Source organism: Sphaeramia orbicularis, chromosome 13, assembly GCF_902148855.1.
Source record: "Sphaeramia orbicularis chromosome 13, fSphaOr1.1, whole genome shotgun sequence".
Lineage (NCBI taxonomy): Eukaryota > Metazoa > Chordata > Actinopteri > Kurtiformes > Apogonidae > Sphaeramia > Sphaeramia orbicularis.
Window position 1 is genome coordinate 26,457,147 of NC_043969.1, and position 23,091 is coordinate 26,480,237.

The 23,091-nt window shown below is 37.6% G+C and overlaps 1 protein-coding gene across 2 annotated transcripts in view; it reads left to right on the top strand.

Annotated features, from left to right (window-relative positions):
* Positions 1 to 23,091, top strand: part of drd2a (dopamine receptor D2a) — a 76,337-nt gene that overhangs the window by 9,195 nt on the left and 44,051 nt on the right. The window contains exon 1 of one of the 2 annotated variants that reach the window (XM_030152961.1): positions 5,948 to 6,068. The exons of the other annotated variant lie outside the window; for it this stretch is intronic. Within the exon in view, the coding sequence (XP_030008821.1) occupies positions 6,041 to 6,068 (28 nt within the window). The 5' untranslated portion in view covers positions 5,948 to 6,040. Of the gene's footprint in view, positions 1 to 5,947; positions 6,069 to 23,091 lie in introns of those variants that run through there. 2 annotated transcript variants of the gene reach the window in all.

Consider the following 23,091-nt stretch of genomic DNA (forward strand, 5'->3'; position numbering starts at 1 on the left):
TTTGCACTTTCTTTAACCATTTACTGCTTCTATTTGAGAAAGGTTCCAAACAAAATCTATTTGCCCTCCTGGATGTTACAAGACAATATGTAGTGATGATAAGTGCAGAGAGAAAAGGGACATAATTGCAACATCAAGATAATAACACCATAATTGCTTCTCTGAAGAGGCAGGTTTATTTTCAGCACAGTAAAAGTCATAGCTACCACCTCCTCCACAGATTGTGGAAAAGGGGTACGCAGTTTTGAAGACTGGCTTCTCTTCGTGCACACACAAGGAAAGGAGCTGTTCTCTTGCAAAAAAAAAGAGAGAGAAAGAGAGAATTCACTAGATAGTCATTGACTTTACCAGAATCAATCATTTTGACCTGGCAACTAAAAGGGCTTTTGCAAACAGAAAACTAATTAGGATGAGGACTATCGCAGAGTAGAATCAAACATTTTGACAGTATTGACAGAGTGGTATCAGCTTGAGGTTTTGCTCATGGGTTGAAAGTGGGAATTAGGGAAGGATTTAATGCTTCTGCAGCTGGTGAGGAGTCAGGCCTTGCAGCGAGTCTACACAGTTCAGTCCACCTCACTCCATGAAGAGTTTTATGAGGCAAATTTGATGTGAGTAATTGACAATCATTTAAGCCCTAGTAATTATTTCATCACATTATCCACACCAATTGAAACCATTTGTAGCAGACATGAATTAGAGTAGATTTCAGTTCGAACATTACACTAAGACAGACTCTTGTCCCCTAAGATCACATCCACCACGCTGAATAAATCTACTATCAGTTCACATTTGTGTGATGGATCAGCAAGACATTTATGGCATTGATAGATATTGTCATGGAACATGTTTTTTCTGTTTGTCCTAGAGCAGTAGCTCCCTGGATTTTGGAGAATTTGACAAGTGTCAAAAAGTACGCTATCCCCAGATGGTGAAGAATCATCTTTAAGACGGACTGAGACATACCTTGTGTAAAGATGATTAATTGTACAATGCCAGAGGTGAGGAAATTACAATTTAGCTTGAATGACTTAACCCTTTATCGGGAAAGTGATTATTTTTGTTACTTTCTGAATTTAGACAGTTACAGCAACGGTTACGATGAAGACAGTGAGGCAATAATCTCAGATCAAATGTGGTCTACAGGGTCTGTAAGGTCCACCTCTGCATGAAGAGTACTAAGTGGAACTGGTACCATGAAGTAATGGTACTAATGTAAGGAATAGGAGTGTAATGGTACAGAAGAATTTTGGTTCGGTGTGTTTTCAGTACAGGGGTCTTTGGTTTGGTTCAATACATTTTCGATACATTTTCGGTACAGTGAAGGAGACAAGTGTGTGTGTTTGTGTGTGTGTGGGGGGGGTGATAGGGAGGGGTGTGCTCCATAACTACTGAAATCTGAAAGTGAAACTTAACAGCTTCGAACATCTGACCCGGCTTTTGTGCCTCTGTCATACGCTCTGTCGTCATGTTTACTCCCCATCCCCCTTATTGGCACCCCAACTCCAGAATAAAGGGTGTTTCTTTGCAGCGGTGCTGAGAATTCAGCAGTGGCGCTACTTCAGAATGTATATGGGGAAACCCTGTACATTGATTCTCCTTGCAGCCACCATGCTCATACTGTGTGCGTTCTGCTTCAAGGTTTGTGTGGAAACTCAAGGCAAGTGTTTGCGTTCTTCACATAGGCTACATGTAGTTGTTCGGTACACCACTGTATTGTATCAAAGGCCCCAAACTGAAACCATTCATTACAAACAAGTGCACCGTTATACCCCTAGTAAATAATGACATTCAAAGGGATCATGTGTATGTTGACAGGTGTCTGGATCTGCACTTATGTTGTTCTAATACTCTAAAAGTGATGTTCTAATGTTCTAAAATACATGTCCCTTTCACAGGGCCAGATTAATTAACACTTCACTGTACCCTGGGCAACAATATTCAAGGGCCCCATCATCACAACCCCAGGATCCCTATAATCTGGCAAAATACAGAATAAGTTCCAGGAATATATGTAAATATACCCCATACTTCAATATCTAACTATCATCAAATGCATTTTGATGTACAAATGTGTAAATGCTCGTAGAACTACAAGTGCACCACTATAGCCTCTTGTCAAGGCCGCTCACTTGCATATGATGATATGAAAACAAAACACATTAGCATCAGTATAATCTAAAATTGATCCACTACATTAGAAAGAGAGGGAAGTGTCCTCCATTTTCACAAAAAATAAATAAGAAACCATTTCCAAAGTATCCAGTATTTATTTAAGAACACTTTTTGCGGACAGTTTCATTTATAAGCAAAAGATAACCAGATATTTTCGTTATGCCCGAGCTACGCAGGGCCCTTCAGAGGTCGCGGGCCCCTGGGCAATTGCCCAGTTGCCTATATGGTTAATCCGGGCTTGCCCTTTCACATTAAATGTGTTTTTCTAGTATTTTCATACAGTCACGGAAAAAATTATTAGACCACCCCTGGTTTTCTTCAGTTTCTTGTTCATTTTAATGCCTGGTACAACTAAAGGTACATTTGTTTGGACAAATATGATTACAACAAAAATAATTCATAATAGTTTAATTTCAGAGCTGATATCTATCCATTTTCCATGTTTTCTTGATAATAACCAAAATCACTGAAGATCTTACATCAATAGCTATGGCATTGTACTGGTGAAAACAGTGCTTTTAGGCATTCCATGTTTTCTTTTCTGTCTGTTTTAGTCACATGATACACACAGGAGTTAGTACTTGATTGCATAACCATTGTTTTTGATGACTTTTGACAGTTAAATATTGTTTTCCGCAACTGTATATACTTCTTGGATTTTTTTTTTTTTTGGCCACTTATGGGTAAGGAACCAAATAGGGTAACGTCACTGACCTTGATTTTCTACATAACAATAAAAATGTTTGAAAAATTTCTCAAAAGTAATACATTTTTGTATGTCCTCCAATAACACACAGTGTATTTCTATGAGTGTCCTATGAAGAGTTAACACTGCACAACAATCAAATTCCGTATGCGGTCTCTCTGCCATCAGAGGGTTTTAGTTTGGTTCTCTCTCACCATGTGCGGACCACACAGTCTGTTTAACAATCACAGCTTCACATCTTTATCTCTTTCTCTCTCATTCATCTTGGTGTGTCTCTTTTCTTTTTATCTCCCTGTCCATCTCTTTCATCAACTCATCCACACTTTACTTCAACCAGTCAGTCAAAATTCCCATCAAAACCTGACATTTTAAAATGTGCAAAGCTCAGCAATACTGAAGAGATGTTGTCCCACATGTGTGTTTGTAGAATATTTTAACACAGCTTCAAAAGAATGTCGGCTAATCAGTACCGAGAACCAGAATTGTATTTTTTATAATATCACATTTCAGGACTTCTGCAATAGTTGCTGAATAAATGGAGCGTAAGATAAGACCAACGGTGCAGTTTATTGCACAGTTTAATGAAGTGATGACTGCATCGCTGCTGCATTATTGAATGGGATTAGTACTCATAGCAAGGAATAAATGCCAATTTAAAAACTATTTGTCATTTGTTATTGTTACTGGAAACTCCACTGCAGTCCTGTTGAAGCTCAAATTAAAAATAGTATCACCAAATAGAGGCACCATGAACAAGAGAACAAATGAGAAACTAATTTAGAATACAAATTATTTTATACAAATTATTGTGTTATTGAAAGTTATTGTTTTGCAATGCCCCCAGGGAAATTACAACAGAATCATAAATTAATGTTGGGTAAATTATTCATAATTAGGAGATATGTGAAAGCACACAGAGAAGTATTTGCTGCCTTATAATTAAATTATATAGGTATTGTAATTATTTTGAAGTGCATCATTATTACAAAGTAATTCCTTTATAATTTACAGATGATAACGTGAAAGAAAATCATGACAGCTAGTAAACTATAACAAAGTACATGTTCATATATACACTATAATGTAATGCTTCAGTTGTGTTGTTTGTTTTGTCAGATATTGCAGACAGTGGTGACATCCTCTTACACTGAAATTCTTCACCCTGCACAGAAGGCATGTAGTTATTGGTAACAAGACAAACATCCTCTCTTGTGGTTCTTATCTGTTTTTGTTGGGCAGGCGAGGCCACAGAGCTCACCAGTCTGCCGAAAAAAAAGCCTTGTCACTACCGTGGAAATCCACAGTAGTCAGATAATACCTCCTGCTTTCATAGATCAGTGCTGGGGTCACCTGGGAATAATAGGATGTGGTTAGATGTGAGACAGGGATTGTGGGTAGAATGTGAGGTCAGGCTATTTAAGGATTGCATGCAGGACCGGTCAACTGCTCACGATTCAGGGGTCACTAGCTTGGATATGGCACTTTTTACCCAGTTTAATGATGAGAACTGCTGCTCCATGACAATAGTTTAGACTTCTTATTCTTATCATTCTGAAATATTTAATCTGAACGTGTGTCTGAAGGAAAAAATATTCTCTAAAATATCTCTTAGTAAGAATGCTTTAGTATGGCGTGTTGTCATTCGCAAAACCACTATATCTTTTCATACTGTTGTACTTCGGTGAAGGCACACAAATGATTTGACTCATTCACATTTGCCTCTGTACAATCAGTTTTTGATATTTATACATTATTCACAGCAGAATGTACTGTTTTGTAATTGTACTACGATTATGATGAAATGTCATGATGTTAGTGAATAAGAACATGATAAGACGGATGTCGATGTGTTTGACTTTTGAAGGCCGCTGACTGTTTTCCAGTATATGAAATGATGTCCACGGTTTGGTATTCTGTCATATACACTGTGTTGAAACTGATCAATGGCCTTCATTTACTGTGAGTAAGATGAGAAACACGCATGTTAAAAGGAATAATCATTTTATAGCCTACAAAGCACCATTTAAAACACTTTATAGACCACAGCTGAATGTTACGTAGCAGCAACTGAAGCATTTAAAACCGAAACACCATAGTATTGTAACATAGGATTTATTTTTGCAGCAAATTAAAAACTTAAAATGTTAATTTAAGCACTGCCGTATGTTTTAATGATGTTCCTTTAATTGATTTTTGGAAGAGAACTTGGAATATAAATTGGGAACTGCGCTGGAGGTGATTGTTGTCATGGTTGGAGGAATAAGGTTTCAAACACTGTGGTTCTACTTGGGTTTGAGATAAAAATGGTTGATCTTGGAGTTGCCCACAACCTCTTTTTTGGCTGACATAAAATTAAGTTGGACTCACACTAAGCCAAAAGTTTACTCCTGCAGAATGATAATTGCCTATTGTTTGATGCGACAAAAGGCAAGCCAAATTATTTTCTTCTGTTGCATTATATTTGGTCACACGTTTTAATGCAGAATGGGTCCTGCAATTGAAGCCAACATAATTAAAACAGCCCCGTATGCTTGTTTTACACAACGAATAACTGATGCAACTGGTGCAACAATTTTCATACAGTTTCATCTATTATAGACTTTACAATACTTCATTCTCTGCTTTCTGTCTTTCTTTCTTTCTTTTTTTTTTTTTTTAACAATTTAGGATCACTTTGCAGGTTGTCAGGTTGTTTAAGAGGACACAAAGAACACCCACTAGGTTACTTTAGCTTCCACCTGAGATGGTAAACTGTACTTTGTAGTTAAAGCATCCACTTAGTTGGTTTCTATAATATTTGAGTTTCTGTGTACGAGTTTTCTTACCAGTGGCATGCTGACCACTGTTCTTAATGACTCCATACTCTATATGACACAGAGCTACTGCTGAGCTGAAAAGATAAGAGGAAAACAACACCACTGACAACACACTGTGTCCTCAAGTATACATGACTTAAGCAATAAGCACAAAATAAACACGGTTTTGCAAAATAAGCAAGCAGCTAAGCAAAACTTTAAGAGGTATATATACTGGCAGAAAAGCCGGTTTGTCGACATCTGTGGCACAAGTTGACGTAGATTTGGAGGAGTCAACAAGTCCTGTGTTATTCTCTCTCCCTGTGCAGTTGTTTACTAAGAATATTACAGCAAGAAGGATTAAATGATTTACATTTTATTTTTAAAGGCTGGTGAGTTTCGAATTTTATTTTACTTTTGTTGCAAGCTGAAGTTGGTTTCTGAGTGATGCTAGTTTGCAGTTCTGAAGGCTTTATAATTTCCATTTATTTAAGAAAATTATCGTCTAAGTAATGTTCTGTGAACCATGAAAGCAAACCAATAATTTGGACAGCCAAAGTGTTTTGATTAGTCTGTTAATTCATTTCATTAAGACAATGCGCTCTTTTCTCAAACATGCTGTGCGTCTAGACTGCCGCTGTATTAAGCTTTTGCCACTTTATATTGTGCACTTAAAATTAAAAGAAAATTCAAGGGGTTAGCCAATGTTTTGTTTTGGTTAAAAGGTCTGTGAAGGACTGTTGATGCTTGTGTCTTGCAAGTTTTTCATTCTGCTCTTTCCTGTACATTGTTAATGTTACAGTGAACTTTAATACAAGTGGCTCATTGTTGAACAGCTGTGTGTCTGTGTTGTTCTGTTGTGCTGCTGTCTGTGTGATGACATCATCATACGACTTGACTCGACTTTGACATTATTGACAGATAAGTCGATCTGAAAAAACCTGAAGTCAGTAATGCCCTAATATATACTAGTGGCTTTTCCATTGGAAATATGCGCAAAACTTTACCGATATTTACTAAATGTCTAAAAAACAGAAGTGCATACTGTTGGTTTTTCCATTAAATCACAAATGCAATGATTTTTTTATTTATTGTCATGAGAAGACATGAGAAGTCATGCCATAAACATGGTGCCGAACGTAAATGTTGTGTTGATTTACAGACATATTTATTATCATTATATATTACTCCTCTATCTCATACTAAATTTAAAAAATTCTTCCATTTCCTGGTGTGTCCACACATACCGCGCCATGTTTCTTTTAAAACTCTTCTTCTTCGCTTGCTGTAATGTCTGTCAACATCCTTTTTTTTTTAAATTTACGTGACTCTAGTTGTGTTAAAAGGTCTTTCCATTGCAGTTTTGCATGATGTACCATTTGCACTACGCCCAAAAAAGCACCTCTTGCCAGCGCAAAAACTTTTAATCGAAAAACGAGAGTTTTGGCAAATGGACGTTTCTCCATTTGGTAAATTTTTATGCGCAGGTTATATTTGCACAATTTGAGGGTCAATGGAAAAGCGACTACTATGACTGTGTTGTGGCAGTGTTTGTTTTCTTGTTGGGTTTGTTTCTACTTTTGTAGTATTTATTCTAAAGCACAGGTCAAAGATGTATGCCCTGTCCACTTTAATGCATATATTTTGTAGAACAGATATTTTTCTCTTCGTTTGGGCCTTTTGTCCACACATACACAGTATTGTTGGTCACAAAAACAATGATTTTTAAAAACAATTTGAGGATTTTTAAAAACTCGGGTGTGTGTGTGTATCCATGTGGACAGGAAAAATGGAAAGATTGGAAATCGATACTGTCACACTACATTTTGTGCATGTTATTGCTTTGTGTAATGAACCTTCCCCTGACATATCAAATCCAGGTGTATAAATCAGTAAATGACTTGCAGATCCAGGTCAGCAGCTTTGGGAGAAGAAATTTGATTTGACCATGTGAACCAGTACTTGAATTAAGAACGTCAGTGCTCACCTTCCTTCACCTTCGACAAATGAAATCCTCTGTCTTTGTTCAGTATTACACATGATGTCCGCACTTTTGAGTCCAGTAGAAACACTGGTTTGTCCAACCAGTTTGTTATCATTTTTGCCTTGACACGTGGATGGAGATATTCTGTAAGATGAAGGTTGTGTAGATGTTTTTGTTTTTGTTTTTTTTACAAATGGAGGGAGAAAATATCCGCAAAGACGTTTAAGAAAATTAAAAAATCTCAGCACCTGCAAAATGAATCACAGAGAAGCTTGATCAGCAGCAAAGATAATGGCTCATTTGTGCTCACAAAAAGTGTCAGCGTGCTGATTGTACCTATGACATTATAAGTTAATTAAAAAGACTTCATTTGTCATGGGTATCAAGTCATCTTTAATTAATTTACCCTTTTATTTAGTGCATAATGCTAAATGAACATCGCAAACCATAATTGTCTACAGTCATTGATTAAAACAGTTTGAAAGTGTCAATAAATTCATATATCTTATTACATTAATTAAGTATGTTATATAAGATTTCACTGTAAATATTGTACACCAAAATAATTGAATGTAGATTCCTTTTTCACTAAGAAAGGCTACACCATAACAGATGTGAAGTGGTTTATTTTTAATGGGAGGCTCTGTGGGGAGACCAGAATAAGGGATGGGGCTGTGATGAGGAAGGTCAACACAATGTCAAATAAAGAAATGATGAGGGGTGAGAGCAAAGATAGAAGATGGATTGTCAGGTGTGGAGGAACCCGTGGTGTGAGATTTAGACTGGGGGTTGGGGGATGGGGTTGGTGGTCACCTGAGGGAGTTTAAGCTTGATGTTCCCCCAAAGACTTTAATGAGGTAGGATGGGTATCTGATGTTGTTGCTGTTTTCTACACATATAATCGTGAATAAATGTACATTATTCAAGGACCAGGCTAAAACTAGGTCATTGTTGTGTTCTCTTAATGGGACATAAGCTCTATGGGAAATGTGTCCCCTGTCCAAAAGCTGGCAAAGATGGTGGAATCGGATTTGTGTGGTGATGAATGGAAGATGGGTCTCCTGCTAAACCACAGTGGTGTTCATATGGCTTTACATCAGTAGCAAAAGATGCAGGTATAATTCAGGCTGAGGAGGAATATGAAGAGGGTTTTTAACATTGAAATTAAGGTTTCTAATGATTGAAAAGCATGTGATATGACAAATGGAATAGTAACAATGCCTGTAAAATGAATGGAGACAGTAAAAGTTGGAAAAAGCGTGGTTTGCTGAGTGCATATATAACAATAATATCAGTTGAGTATTGGGAAATATGAAGGGTGGGACTGCCTAGAAACTCTTTTATTGTCAATTTATATTATCTCATTCATTTCACTCCCAAAGATGAATGAAAAAAAGAGTGAACAAATCACTTTTTGATATATTTTTCATTTCACATCCATGTTACTGCTTGACTTATCAGTTCATATGCATTTTTATCACAATTCATTTCTGCTACTCTCAACCATGGTGGTGTGGATGAAAATGTCAGAGAGGGCAGCATGTCAAGATAATGGTTGTGAATCCTGAACATCAAAGGAAAACGAAGAATGCTAGAGGGACATTATTTCAAGGGTTGAGTCAATGGAAAGGGAAACAGAGACGTTTAGTTTCTACATATTACTAATGTCTTTTTCAGTGCAGGTGGAGGTTGGACCCAGGAATGTGACTAAAAGATCATCTGACATTACAATCCAATCTATGTAAAACCAAACTATAATAGATTTTCCCCAGGGTTTTGCTGGTTTCTGGAGGATTTGGGTGTGAGTGATGGCTTTTTATTATTTTGACTACAAAATCTGTTTTGGCATCGCTTTGAAATAACTTTATTACATTATTTTGACAGGCACTCACTAATTACTCACCGTTTGAAGTCATCATCTCCTTTTCCAACAGCAGCAAAACAGTTTGTACCACAAACTCTGCAAGGTAAAGCAGAATAAAACCACATCTGTTCAACACAAACACTAAAGTACCACTGTAAACAGACTCAAGTAAACTCAGTAGCAACATTAATTCTACAAACCATTTCCCTGATCACATTAGTAAACAGGTGCCTTACAATGAGTGTTAGCTGATTAGAAAAGTTCTGACAGTGTTGTGTTTCATTTTCTGGACAATCCGTTTGAAAACCAGATGGGGAAGTCATGACCTAGAGGGTTAGAAGGGCGGCTTGTGGTCAAAGGGTTGCCGGTTCAATTCCCAGGACCAGCAGCTAAATTGCTGCTTGATGTGCCCTTGAGCAAGGCACTGCCCCCATTTGCTTCTCACCTGCCTGATATGGCAGATCATTGCTCTTAGTCTGCAGCATGTGGTCGGGGGCGGGGTCATTTTCAGTCCATGTAGTCATGTCCTCATGTATAATGTATTGACAAAGGTTCTTCCTCTAAAATAAGATCAAATGAAATATTAGGAGATGAAATTGTGAGATCTTAAATGGTAGTATAAGATTGGCCATAAATAGGGATCTTTTTGAGAACTGGTTCCCAGTAACTCAATTCCTTGGAATCGTTTGCCTGCCTGCTTAACAATTCTGTTTAGCAATTCTGCCTTCATTACGCATGCGTGATGATGTCACATGTACGCTGCATTGTTTTGGTTTTGAATGTAGCCAACATGGCGTTGAGGCAGAAACGCTCCAAAGTATGACTATATTTCACATGAAAAAGATGACACCAGGTCCCCTTGTAACACTTGCGAAGCTTCCATTTCTTCAAAGGGGTGAAATACCTCCAATATGTTAAAACATTTGTCCACACAGCATGCAGATCATTTGCAGGAATGTCACATGTTTGATACGCTACTTAGCGACGCTTGTGAATCTAGCGGCAGAGCAAATACCAGGGCGTCATCCGGGTCTGGTTCTTGGAGGGGCAACAAATGTTCTGCCCCGTTGAATAAAAGTTTCCAAAGTTAGGGAAAAGGAAAATGAGGTGCACAACAGTGGGAGAGAGAGAGGAATTAGTAAAGTGTGTTAAGTTTCACTTTCACTTTGTATGGTTGTATGATGATGACACCGAACTGGGCCCGGTGTCATGTGTTATTATTATTTGTACATGCTGTATATGTTATATTTTCTGTGCAGAGATGGAAATATAAAAGACAGTTAATGCAAACAAACCTGTTTGTACTCTTTTATTCCCTCACCCAATGAGAATCAATAAGAGAATCAATAAGGAATCGGATCGATAAGCAAAATCAATAATGGAATCGGAATTGTTAAATTCTTATTGATTCCCATCCCTAGCCCTAAATAGTTGGTTTTTTTCTTCCAAATTTTCCAAATTGCATATGTTGTCAAAGTTTCAAATTTTCCAGATTTCAGCTTTGGTCTCCTTGGCAGCCCCTATTGGTGGTAAATGGTAACTGCAGGTCACAGATCAGAACCACTCATGTGGTTTATTTAGCATCAACAATCAGCTTTATAATAGATGTCAATGGAGTAAATAGTTAAATATCCATGTAGCTCTTCTGTAATTGTCCTCACTGTTGACAGTGTCTGTTAAACTGAAATTCTTCTTTTAATCATTTCATTTTACTTGATCTTCCATCAAAGTACAAAAAGAACTGTGTGCACTGAGCCCTCTCAAACTGTTTCCACAGAGACCAGATAATGAATTCAACTTTCAACAAATTTTGTTTTTGAAGCAAAGCCTTCAGTGCAAACGTTGTGTTTTGCTCTGAATAAAGGATCATTTGGTGAATTTAAAATAAACTTTTGAAAAGCCACAAAAGGAAATGGATTGAAGTGAGTAATTTGTGCAAATCATCAGAAGCTTGTGGCATATTGCAGTTTATGTAATACATGGCTGGAATTAACAGAAAATAAAGAGAATATTCACTTAAAATGGATTTGAGTGTTTTTTCTTAGATGAACAGAGGAATAATTTGTTTTCCATATCAGTCCAAAAAAATTAAATGTTTAAAAAACATTTATTAAACCAAATGTTTTGGGAGCTCACAGGTTGTGCGGACCTTCCTTAATTTTTTTCATCGTTTTTTTGGGATCCTGCACACCTCTTATTCTTTGGATGTGTATGTCGATCACCTCGTTCCACATCGGTCCACACATGCCTCAAAGTGATGGTTCAAGGCTTAATGAGAGCAATCAGGATCATGTCAGGGATCTGTCACCTGATCGGTCATGAGTTTAAAATAATTTAAAAGGAGTGTTTCCATGTCCCATTACATGCATGAACCTTTTCTATCAAAGGAGCATGAAAATAGTTTTAGAGTTTCGCAATTTTCCTATACATTTTATATGTAAAACTAAAATAGCAATCTGGGAGATTTCAGGTTTGTTCTCCTTGTCTGATCCTGTTGGTAATGAATGGTAATTGTGGGTTTTCGTCTGTTATTTGTCACCTGATAGATGACAGATTGATCCTGTGGCCACACCCCCATAGCGATTTCACTGATTCCCATGGAATTACAGTTTATCTGTGGATGTTCACCCAATCTGTCAGGATTATAGGTGGTTTCTCTACTTCCAGCATCCATATTTTACATAAAGGACAGTGTTTAATAGAGAATTAGAATTCCTCTGCTTCAGTATATTGCTTTTAAGTTACTACAGCTGCCCCTGACTCATAATTTTGCCAGTTGAATCAGATGCAGGTGAAAAATCAGTATGGGAACATTTTTTTTAAGCATTTCACAATGAATAATGTATGTAGTGTTGGAACAAAAGGCTGCACTCTTCTGACTGAAGCTGTTGTCCAGGGCAATTTGGATCAATTAATTAAGACCTGTAGCGTTCAGGTCTCATTAAACATCATTGTGGAAATTCCTATGTTGTCTGAGGAGAAGCAGAAATAAAGATTCAAGAGCCTGAAATTGGTTTTTGGTTGGTTTATTGTGTCTTGGAGCAAGAGGAGCTTGGTCACACAGAACACAGAGTAATGTGAGGAGTGTCAACTTCCATAGTTGTGAACAGAAGATACATGGTGAGATAAGCAGGATGCCCATCCTCCAGCACAGGATGCACATAGATGGTTTCAGTAAGACGCATAAAGATTACTGTTTTGTAGCACATATGGGTGCTGCTAAACTCTTCTTTTTAGAGATTAACTGGAGTGTGCAAAAATCACGTTCTTGAAACATGTAGAATTTAGAGATGGTTTTGTGATTAGCGCTGATTAAATAGGGTATGATTGGTATGAATGAATGAATGAATGAATGTTTTAATTATTTTGTCTTGCATACAGACATGCCCAGCCCTTACATGGGCTTATAAGACACCATAAATACAAACCAAAGATCAAATACCAGACAATAAACACAGTATATAAACAAAACAAAATACTGACCTATTTAAACAAACATATCTGCCGCTTTTTCCAGGCTTTATAAACAAATAATGCTAATTTAAATACATTTGAACCAAACAACCATTTCATGTTGTCATCATCAGTGCTCCAAAACATATCAGGATTTCGGATAAACATGTCATCAAACAAAGAGACTCTCAGTTCATCCTATAGAGGACAATACAAAAGAAAATGTGATTCATTTTCCACTTCCCCCAAATCACACAGTCCACAAAGTCTGTTTTCTTCTGGGGTTTGGGTAAATCTCCCAGTTTCTAAGGCCAAGGGAAGGATTGGTAATGCCAGTATATGATTGGTTAAAGCATAGGAAGGATTGATTTGCTCTAACAACGTTTGGCTGTAGATGATGTGCATACTCCTCCAGGGGTCGCCTTAGGATGCCCCTGTTACAATGTGACAAGTAGCTCCTCACCTCACCCCTTCTCACTCAAGCTCCTCACGTGTCACTGTTGTTACCAGGACTTCAAGGTGGCACGGGGCTCGCCTCCCTTCCCACTAAGCAAGACAGAAAATAGGAGACTGTCCTCATGTTAACTAAAAGCTGAGTGGAAAGAGATGTAAATTTTGTCACTATTTCCATTTCCATGGTATTTTTGGCTTATTATCAGTGGCCGGTGAGTAGTGGAGCGGTGGGTAAAAAAGCTGAAATACTCACTATGCACTAAATATACTTTTGCAGGTCATTAATATCAGCAAGGCTCAGTAAAGTCTATTTGAGTGAAATGCTGGGACACACTGACTCCCTCACCTCTATGTGACAGCTGCCTCTGTGTGTGTGTGTGTGTGTGTGTGTGTTCAGGCCTTATGTTGTAGCAATGACATGTCACTGGTCGCTATGGTGATGGAACACACGTCACTACTGTTCGCAGGTGATGATTTTTTTGCGGGAAAATCGTCACAGACACCTAGATTACAAAGCTGCAAATAGAAGGACTCGCACATGATATTGTCAAGCTCAACAGTTTTAAATAGTTGCATGGTGGAGAATTAGTAACATAATGAAAATCATTGAAATGGTTACTTTGAGGTTTTATGCTTAATTCATTTATATAGCACTTTAAATAGACAGAGAAGACCAGCTCATTTACTTACACGTAGCCATAGTGACTTCATGTACAGTATGAGCATGACAAATTAAAAACAACATTAACAAACAGGTTTAAAACCACCAGGGGCTACAGAATAAGACCACATTCAGACAACAGGTGTTAATGCATAATTTGGATTTTCTGGTGAAATCCAATATTTTTGTATGCTTATTTATATTGTACATTAAATGCGACTCCTATCAGTTTTGAGTATGAACCGAATGTGACCCTGAAGTGATCCACAGGTGCGAAAGAAGTCCTGACGTAATACGAGACCACACAGGCACACACTGTGTTTACGGAAGTAAATATATTTTTCCCCCCACTCCTCCTCCTGGGCTGCAGAATTGTGATGTTCATCGCATTTCAATTATGTAAAGGTCGGATAAATGCGAGCTGGCTGTTCAGACTGAAGTCGCATTGTAAAATATCAGATATGTACCCAGGAGCCGCCACTACCAACTGTGGGCCTCATTAAAGGTAAACTTTGTGGACCCTTTATAAAATTCAGCATCTTGTCAATCTGTCGGAGCGGGATGGGGTGGGGGGCACATACAGTCAACTGTATGAACTGAAACTGAACATATTTTCAACGTCCGATTTCTAACTTCTATGCCTCTCTTACACAGCAAATCTAACATGAAATTTTCACAACTTCTAGCCTGTATCCACTGAACCCCCTCCTCTGCTCTACGGGCCCCCCACAAATGCTGGGCGCCATGAATTTATCATGTTTACCCCTGCTTATCGGTGTCAGTATGTATCAGATTTAAGACCACATGTGAAAGTGGCCTGGGTCGGATTTGAAAAAATCGGATTTGTGCTGTTCAAACTGTTTTTAACAGATTGGATACCGGTCACATATGGGCAAAAAAATCAGATTTTGGCCACACTTGCCTACAGTCTGAAGAGGGTCTTGCTTCTCTAAAAGCTTCAAGAAAATTATCCTGTCTGAGATCATTCTAGGACTGAATAGCAGTTGTAGAAAAGGTCTTGTTTTCTTTTTTTTTCTTTTTTTTTTTTCGAACAGAGCACAGTCAACAATATATGGTGAGGAGATCTGTGGCAAGACCATGGAGTGATCGATGGACATTTAAGAAATGTATAATCACATGAACAGGGCACCAGAGAGGACATGCAAGAATAGAGGTCACATGATGGTTCTAAAAAAACATTGTTGGGTTAAATTGGTTTGATATTGACAATTGAAGGTGAGGTAGATCCATGTATTATCTGCTGACATATAAACAGATAAGAAGTGGGTCCAAAATAGAGCCTTGTGGTACACCGCATAAAATTTTTGCAGGTTGTGGACGATGAGCTGCCGACGGGGGAATCTATTGTAAATGTAAGAGTGGATCCAGTCAAGAGGAAACCCAGAAATGCAAACTTGGTGTGCGAAGCGGCTCAGGAGAATGTTGTGATCGACAGTTCAAAAGCTGTACTGAGATCAAGAGGAATTAAGATGGAGCCTTTACCGCATCCAAAGCAGAGAGCAGGGCATTTGTCACTCCTTTGAGAGCTGTCTCTATGCTGTGGGGTTCTGGGAAACATGACTGGAATTTTTTTCAAGTCTCTACTCTGGTTTAGGTAGGACTGGGTCTGAATAAACGCAATCTTTTCTAAAACCCTGGATAAAAAAAAACAAAGTTTTAACAACTAGAAAAGCACTTGAAGAGCACAGACCTCCGCCAAGGCAGGTCAGTGGACCCCCATGGGCCCCCGTGGCCTCTCCACCCCAATCACCACCAAAATTTAATAATTTGTTCCTTGTGCCAGTATCAACATTTCCTGAAATTTTCATCCAAATCGGTCCTTAACTTTTTGAGTTATCTTCCACACAGACAGACAAACAGACAGAAAAACCAACGAACCAACCAAAAAAACATAACCTCCTTGGTGGAGGTAGTGACCTAAAATTATATGCAGTAGATGGGTCAAAACCAAATGAGACTGTACCTGCTAGGGATTTGTTAGAAGATGTCAGCAATGATGGGACCGACTGACTGTTTAGGAGCTTGGTAGGATTTATATCAAGCTGACAGCTAGCGGGTCTCATGCCTGCAATTATGTGACTAAGCTGGTGTAATGTCACTGGGCTAAAATGATTAAAAACTGATGAGTCCTCCACAGATACTGAAAGAAATACAGGATGTGAAACATTTCACCTAATACTGTCGAGAAATCCAGGATACAGCTGATTAGGGTGGGATTTAACGGTATAAGCAGGGTGACCACAGTTTATAGTGTTAAACAGAATCCTAGAGTTATGACTGCAGTCGGTGATGATATCGGAGAAGTTTACTTTGAAATGTTACTTTTAAAGAGTGTCTGCGTTTCATCAGAATCTTCTAATCCATTCCATAGGCAACATGCAGTCTGTCTTTTATCCACTTACGCTTTTCTTTTTGGCAGTCTATCCAAATACAGCGTGTGGATTAATTCAACCATGGAGCTGCGTTCGTCTTCCTAACACTGTTTTGAAGCAGGCGATGACGTTTAAGAAAAACAATTTCAAGTGCAAGTCAATTTCATATAATCAGAAAAAGCTTTGAGAGGAATTGCTAACATATCACGTAGATTTACACTCACAGAATTGGCAAATTTTATGTACTAAAGGTAGGTAAATTGGTCAGAACTAACGACATATCTTTGTAAATGATACAAAAGATACAACTTCTTGTTCAGATTTTGTTTGAACAAATGTGAGATTTGTATGTGGATTTTTACTGAGCTCCATGATGATTGTTCTTTGTTATCCTGAACAGATGTGATGCACTTTATAGTTCTTGCAGCAAAATCAGTTCTTCTTAAATCATCATATTCTCTAAATGAAGCCTTTGTTTCTTGGTGTATAATTCTGGACAATTTAAGGAAGTTTTATGCAACAGCTGTGTGAACAACCTACCACAGGAATTATAGACCACTATTTAAATGGTCTTGTCTAGAACATACTGGTTAACTGTCAGCTTGAATTGCTCCTTTCCGCACATCCTATTTTCAACATACACCACCTAGGCAATAGAGAAAAACATTGCACTAGTGCTGCTGCCTCTCTTGTCTTAAATGATACTATTAAAGCTTTGGGAAGGAGGAAACACTGTGAGGCTCTTGTTATTGATCTCCAAACACATTCAGTACAGATGACCATGCATTGCTTTTTAATATTGCCTTCAGAGTATTGGATTTGAGGAAATTGTTCAGAAGCACTGTTGCCTTTAAAGACAGACAGCACTCTATTTGAAATGTTAAATCTGAGAAATATGCAAAGGAACTGCAATCCAGGGGCCTGTTTTTTGTTGTTTTTTTTAACCCTGAAATAATTTCTTCTGTAACTGGAGTAATGTAGTACAATTTGTTAGCGTCTTCTTTTGTTGGAAGCTCCAAGAATAAGTCCGGATACTTTTAGGTTTCATTTTTTATGAATTTATTGTTGACTTGATCTGATCACAAACAAAATGTAACTCAGCTGAGGGTCCACACCCCAAGCAGGGAAATGGACCCAGACATTTCAATGCACATCACTTTTATAATTCTTGTAAACTGATCTTCAAACTATGGGCTGACCCCCTTGTGCTAGTTGGGTTGGGTCATAGAAAATGGACTGGTGTCATCTGACTCTTTGAAGTCAAGCAGATGTAATATCTCAACTCTATGTAAAACCCCATATTGACAGTGTGTTTACCTCTTATCTCCTGAAATTTATGATCCTATGTCAGTGGTTCTTAACCTGGGTTCGATCGAACCCTAGGGGTTCGGTGAGTCAGTCTCAGAGGTTCTGCGGAGGTCAGGACACACACTCGACTCATTAGTCGGGTGTGTGTGTCAGGCTAGGTCCGTGTATGTAAACAAACGGCTTCGGAGACTCTTTCTCTGATTGACATTCAATATACGCCATGTATTGTTGTTGCTTATAGCACTACAACACATCCGGAAGTGTTTATAATCTCTTCCACTAGTCTGACAATGAATTATTTTCCACATCGTTGTTATGACTTTTGCTACTTCCTGTTAACCACGGAGGCAGCCATGTGTGGCGTTTGTTTACATTTTCGGTCACCGCACTGGTCAGTTACAATCATGTGACAACCGACGCACCGTCGCGGATGGAGAAAGAGAGTGGCACTTGCCAAGGTGAAGCCACGCATTTCTGAACTGGTCTCTCAAAGGCAACAGCAGAAGTCACACTGATTTGCAGTAAATATTCATTATTATTCTAGCCTGATGGAAATTAGGTGATGGGTGTGTTAAAATGTTAAAAATGATAAATAGTATAAATACAATAAGTTCATTATTGGAATACATAAGGTTAAAAATTAAAACCATTTCAGTGTGGTAGTATTAAAAAAGGTCATGTCTTTGTGAAAAGGTATGTAATTTGTTGTGAGTTCATGCACTGTATTGGTTTCGTTCTTTGAACACAGTGATGTTAATGCACGGTTCATTTTGTGCACCAGTAAAACACATACCTGTGTCTTGAATTTGAAAAAAATCATATTATATTTTTTAATAAAGAAGGGTTCGGTGAATGCGCATATGAAACTGGTGGGGTTCAGTACCTCCAACAAGGTTAAGAACCACTGTCCTATGTGGACATGTGTATTTAAAAGTGTGCCTAAGGTAAATCCTAAGTCCTGTGTTCATAAATCTGTCAGTTTATTATGTTGACCAAGATGTGACCTATCCTAAGAACTTTATCACTAACCAGTAACACAAAGAAATCTAGTGACACAAAGAAATCCTTACTAATACTGATAAATATGTGATTAAACTTAAGAATTTTTATACTGATGATATCACATTGTAGAACATACAGCGCATTTGTCTGTTAAATTCTTTGACTAGTTTTAAAGGTGTGTATGTATGAGGATCTGTTAATATTAATAATTATGTTTCCATTAGTATATATCACCTGAAAATAAGAGTCCACCATGTTGCACCACCATGTTTACAGAGTAGCTCATAGTGGAGTTGTTTGATCTGTTTTATGGTGGTTATAGCAACCAAAGTTATTCTACCATTGGCCAAGACAACCCAATCCCAGGTGCTTTTTTTGTTTTTTTTGGAAATTTATTTATTTGTTTTGAGCAGAAGAAAAAACAAACATTTTTATGTGTACAAGGAGTTAATATCAGAGCAAATACATTAATAAATAAAGATGATCAAGACCAGAGGCGATTTCTCAAAGACTGCAAGGGAAGCTCAGCTTCCCCTAAAATTACAAAAATTAAATGGTTAAATACGTACGGTTGTGTCGACATTTCATTGACTACAAATGTGTTAGAACATGTTCATCTCAGAGACAAGTTCTTTCAGAATCAGCTTTATCTCAAATCAACGGACTCGATGTTGTTCACTTCTCATACATTCCTGTTGCACTATTTTCTCATACAATCTATGGTCAATACATTTGCCCGTAGACGCTCGGCGTCCATGGGGTTCAATGGGACTGAATGGAACAGTTTTTTTCATTGCCTCAAAACTGGACGGTAATTAGATAAATGCCACGATGTTGTCCCGCCCCCAGACGCTCAGCATCTCTGGAGGTGAATGGAGCTGTGGGTGGAGCTCGGCTGGGCTGGACGCCAGGCTTCCACGTGCTGATTGGAGGATCAGTCGAAAGGCTGAATCCCATTTGATTGACAGCTATTTTGAGATATACTCCTTCACTGTTCAGTTTAATACCGTCGCACATTCTGCTTGTGAAATGGAGAGAGAAACCACTACAAAATTACTTGTTCATTTCCTGCACTGTAAATAAAACACACTCATTGTACTTCCTTATTTCAATTTAACCTAATTTCGACGTTTTCTTGTTTAGTTGGTACGACAAGGTCCCTGACCATTTTCTTAAAAAGGAACGGAGGGCCAAATTTATGTTTAAATAACTTCACTTTTTTTTTTTTTTTTATGCAAGCCAACAGTGAGCTTCCCCTCTCTGAAAGATGAGCAGCTGCCACTGATCAAGACAATATAGCAATTGCCATGTACACCAGTAATGACAAAATAAATTCAATATGTATTGCTCAAAAAGGAGTGGGAAGACGAAAACTTATTAATCCCATCCCCATCTCACATTTATACAACCTAACACATTACTTTTGCTTCCTTAATGATATAGTAACATCTGTTTTGAGTCCTAATAATGTAAATAACCGATAATAAAAAGATTAGGAAAACTGATGTATATTAGACTACACGAAGTAGCTATCTAAATGATAGTCTGCATAATTTATAATACAATATATTTCAACAATAATCACATACCAACAGGACAAAGCTTTTATTTTTGCTTATTTAGCTGCAACCTTAGCAGAGAATGAAATGAATAGATTTCCCATTGGTTGCCATAGATATTTACGTCAAACCCAAGTGGTTTTAAATGTAGATCAAATGTAAAAGTAAATTCATGTTTTTTCTTCAAAGCCAAAAAATATTTAATCTCTACAACTGGAAAGTACGTAGAACATAACCTGTTAATATCATGAGGCCAATTGGCTGAGATTTATAGGAATTAAATATGTATTCCTCTACATTAGGGGATGTTTACTGATGTAATTGTCCTTTCAGTTTAGGTTGGATTTTATGCATGCACAGATTTGAGGTGAAGGACTTCATACATGCCAAGGTTGGGTGGCCCTCCCACACTGTGACTATGATATTTTCATTTATGTATAAAAACCTTACTATTTTTTTACTCTTGTCATAATCATGTGACTTTTCTTTTAACATGACCCTTTAACACACACATTCAACGATGCTTCACTTGGTGGATTGGTTTGGAAAAGCCAATATTTTCACTTTCTAAATACAACTTAAAATAACATGCAAACCAACTCAACGTTGATGTTGTTTTAATCTTTTAAAGTTTTAATGTCATTATATTTCAGTTAAAGTTGGTTTCAGTTTAGGTGATTAATGGGCTTTCTATTAGAATTGCTTCAATTATTCTCAAGGCTTTATGATTGAACAGAATTGCCTTTTTGTTTTTATCACTGTTGTTTCTCATTTGTGTTTTTTACTCAGCTACTTGGTAAATGAGATGTCTGCCTCAATCTATTCTGAGCTGAAATAACACTTGAATTAATCTAATTGCCGATTCACTACTTGATCACCTCACCATTAGATATAATTGCTTTGTCAGAAACAAAAAATTCAACAGTAGTGTGGGATTTGTCACAGTCAATCAAGTGCAATCAATGGGGTTAAATCTACTGATTTGCATTAATTTGGATAAACAAAGGAAATAATTAAGTGTAGATGAGGGGGTTCAGTCCTTTGCTTTACTGTGCGCTCTTGTGTCATGTACCCGGCTATGTTTGCAAGCGTGAAGCCAGTGAGGGATTTTGTTTCTGCAACAGTAGAACACCGGCTTCAGTAGCTAACCAGTACAATCTACGGGTTAGTAGTACAAAGGTTATCACTGGTCCTGTGTATGCATAAGAGATTACTACAATTACAATAATGATGGTTGATTAGATGTTTAGCAAGTCAAATATTTGGTAGGGGGAGAGCATAAGATGTGTCATTGCTTCGATAAAGACTTAGTAGCATTTGGTTGCTGTTTAAACCAGGTCAAATCAATGTTTCAATAAATGTAAATGACAACCCGTACCTGCAGGGAAATGGGATGTCTTAATGGCACTATATGCATGAATTAGTATTCAGTTAGTATCTGCTTTTTCCTATAGACTGCTATTTGCAACACACTGAATATCTTGTGGGTCATTGACTGTGACCCTTAACTTCCTTGAGGAGAAGAACCCAGTAATTATTATCAGACAGAGGTCAAAGGTTGTCATTTAGAGTACTATATGTAGGGTTTTAAAGCCAAAAGGGAGAGAGGAGAGGTTTTTGTTTATGAGCAGGAACCTGCTATCAGACCAGCAGTGAGAACAGTCTCACATACTGTAAGTAAGGAAGTAGAGTGGGCAAATAAATAAGATGAGACAGCACAGGGCATCTGCAGGGTACACACAGGGACTGGTGCCCCTGAGCAATGCTTACACATCCTAACAGGAACACTCTTCCCTCTCTCACTCCTTTACTGTCTGCTTTCTTCTCTGTCTGTTTCTAAATCCTTCTTTCCTCTAAACTGGGTCTTTGCCGGTTTTTTCTGTGCTGTTATTAATTTAAATGACTCCAAAAAGCTTTAATTCTTAATTGTTGTTCTACATCATATTGTTCACATAGTCGTACAAAATCCATACCTAACATGGACATAATGTCCCCTCTACACGAATACATAATTAAATGCAGCTTATATAATTATATTTTGTACTTTAGCCTTAATGCATATATGTCAAATGTTCATGCACTCTGAAATAACTGGTATTTGCTTTTAGTTTCTCCTAGAATATGGTGTAATGATTTTAGAAATGATTTATTAATACACTCCGCAGTCAAGTTTTTCCATTTTTACAGTCATCGTCAAGGCCAGAACAAGTGCCGTGAGTGAACCCTGTGACAGTTTAAGTTAATCTAATCACATCAGTGACATTCAGATGCACTATAGGTTACATGTACATGACCTTATTAAAAATTCACAGATTTTTAATGGGGCACACGGCGTGCCCTTCACTAGTGAGGAGAACATTTTATGCTCAAGACCGGAAAAAATCAAACAAGTCCAGAAAGTTTAGCCTTCACAAGTCACAGGAAGATATATTTAAACAGATGTGGAAAAATCAACCCAGCTGCAAAACGTAGGTCAAGGCTCCATTAAATTCAAGAAGGGTCATAAAAAAAACTGGTGGATTTATCTTGCAAGCATCCCTGGTACTCATCTGTTTTATAGTAACAAAAGAAAAAAAAAAACAAAAACTGCTGGTTCAACTGACTCTAAGCCTAAGGAAGCTATGATTTCAAACTTAAAAAAACATCTGAAAAAATAAAATGATTTCAGTCTGTGTGATTAATTCCGTTTAATTTCAATTTAGATAGTTTTTACTAAATTAAGAGGCCTGTGGTAATGA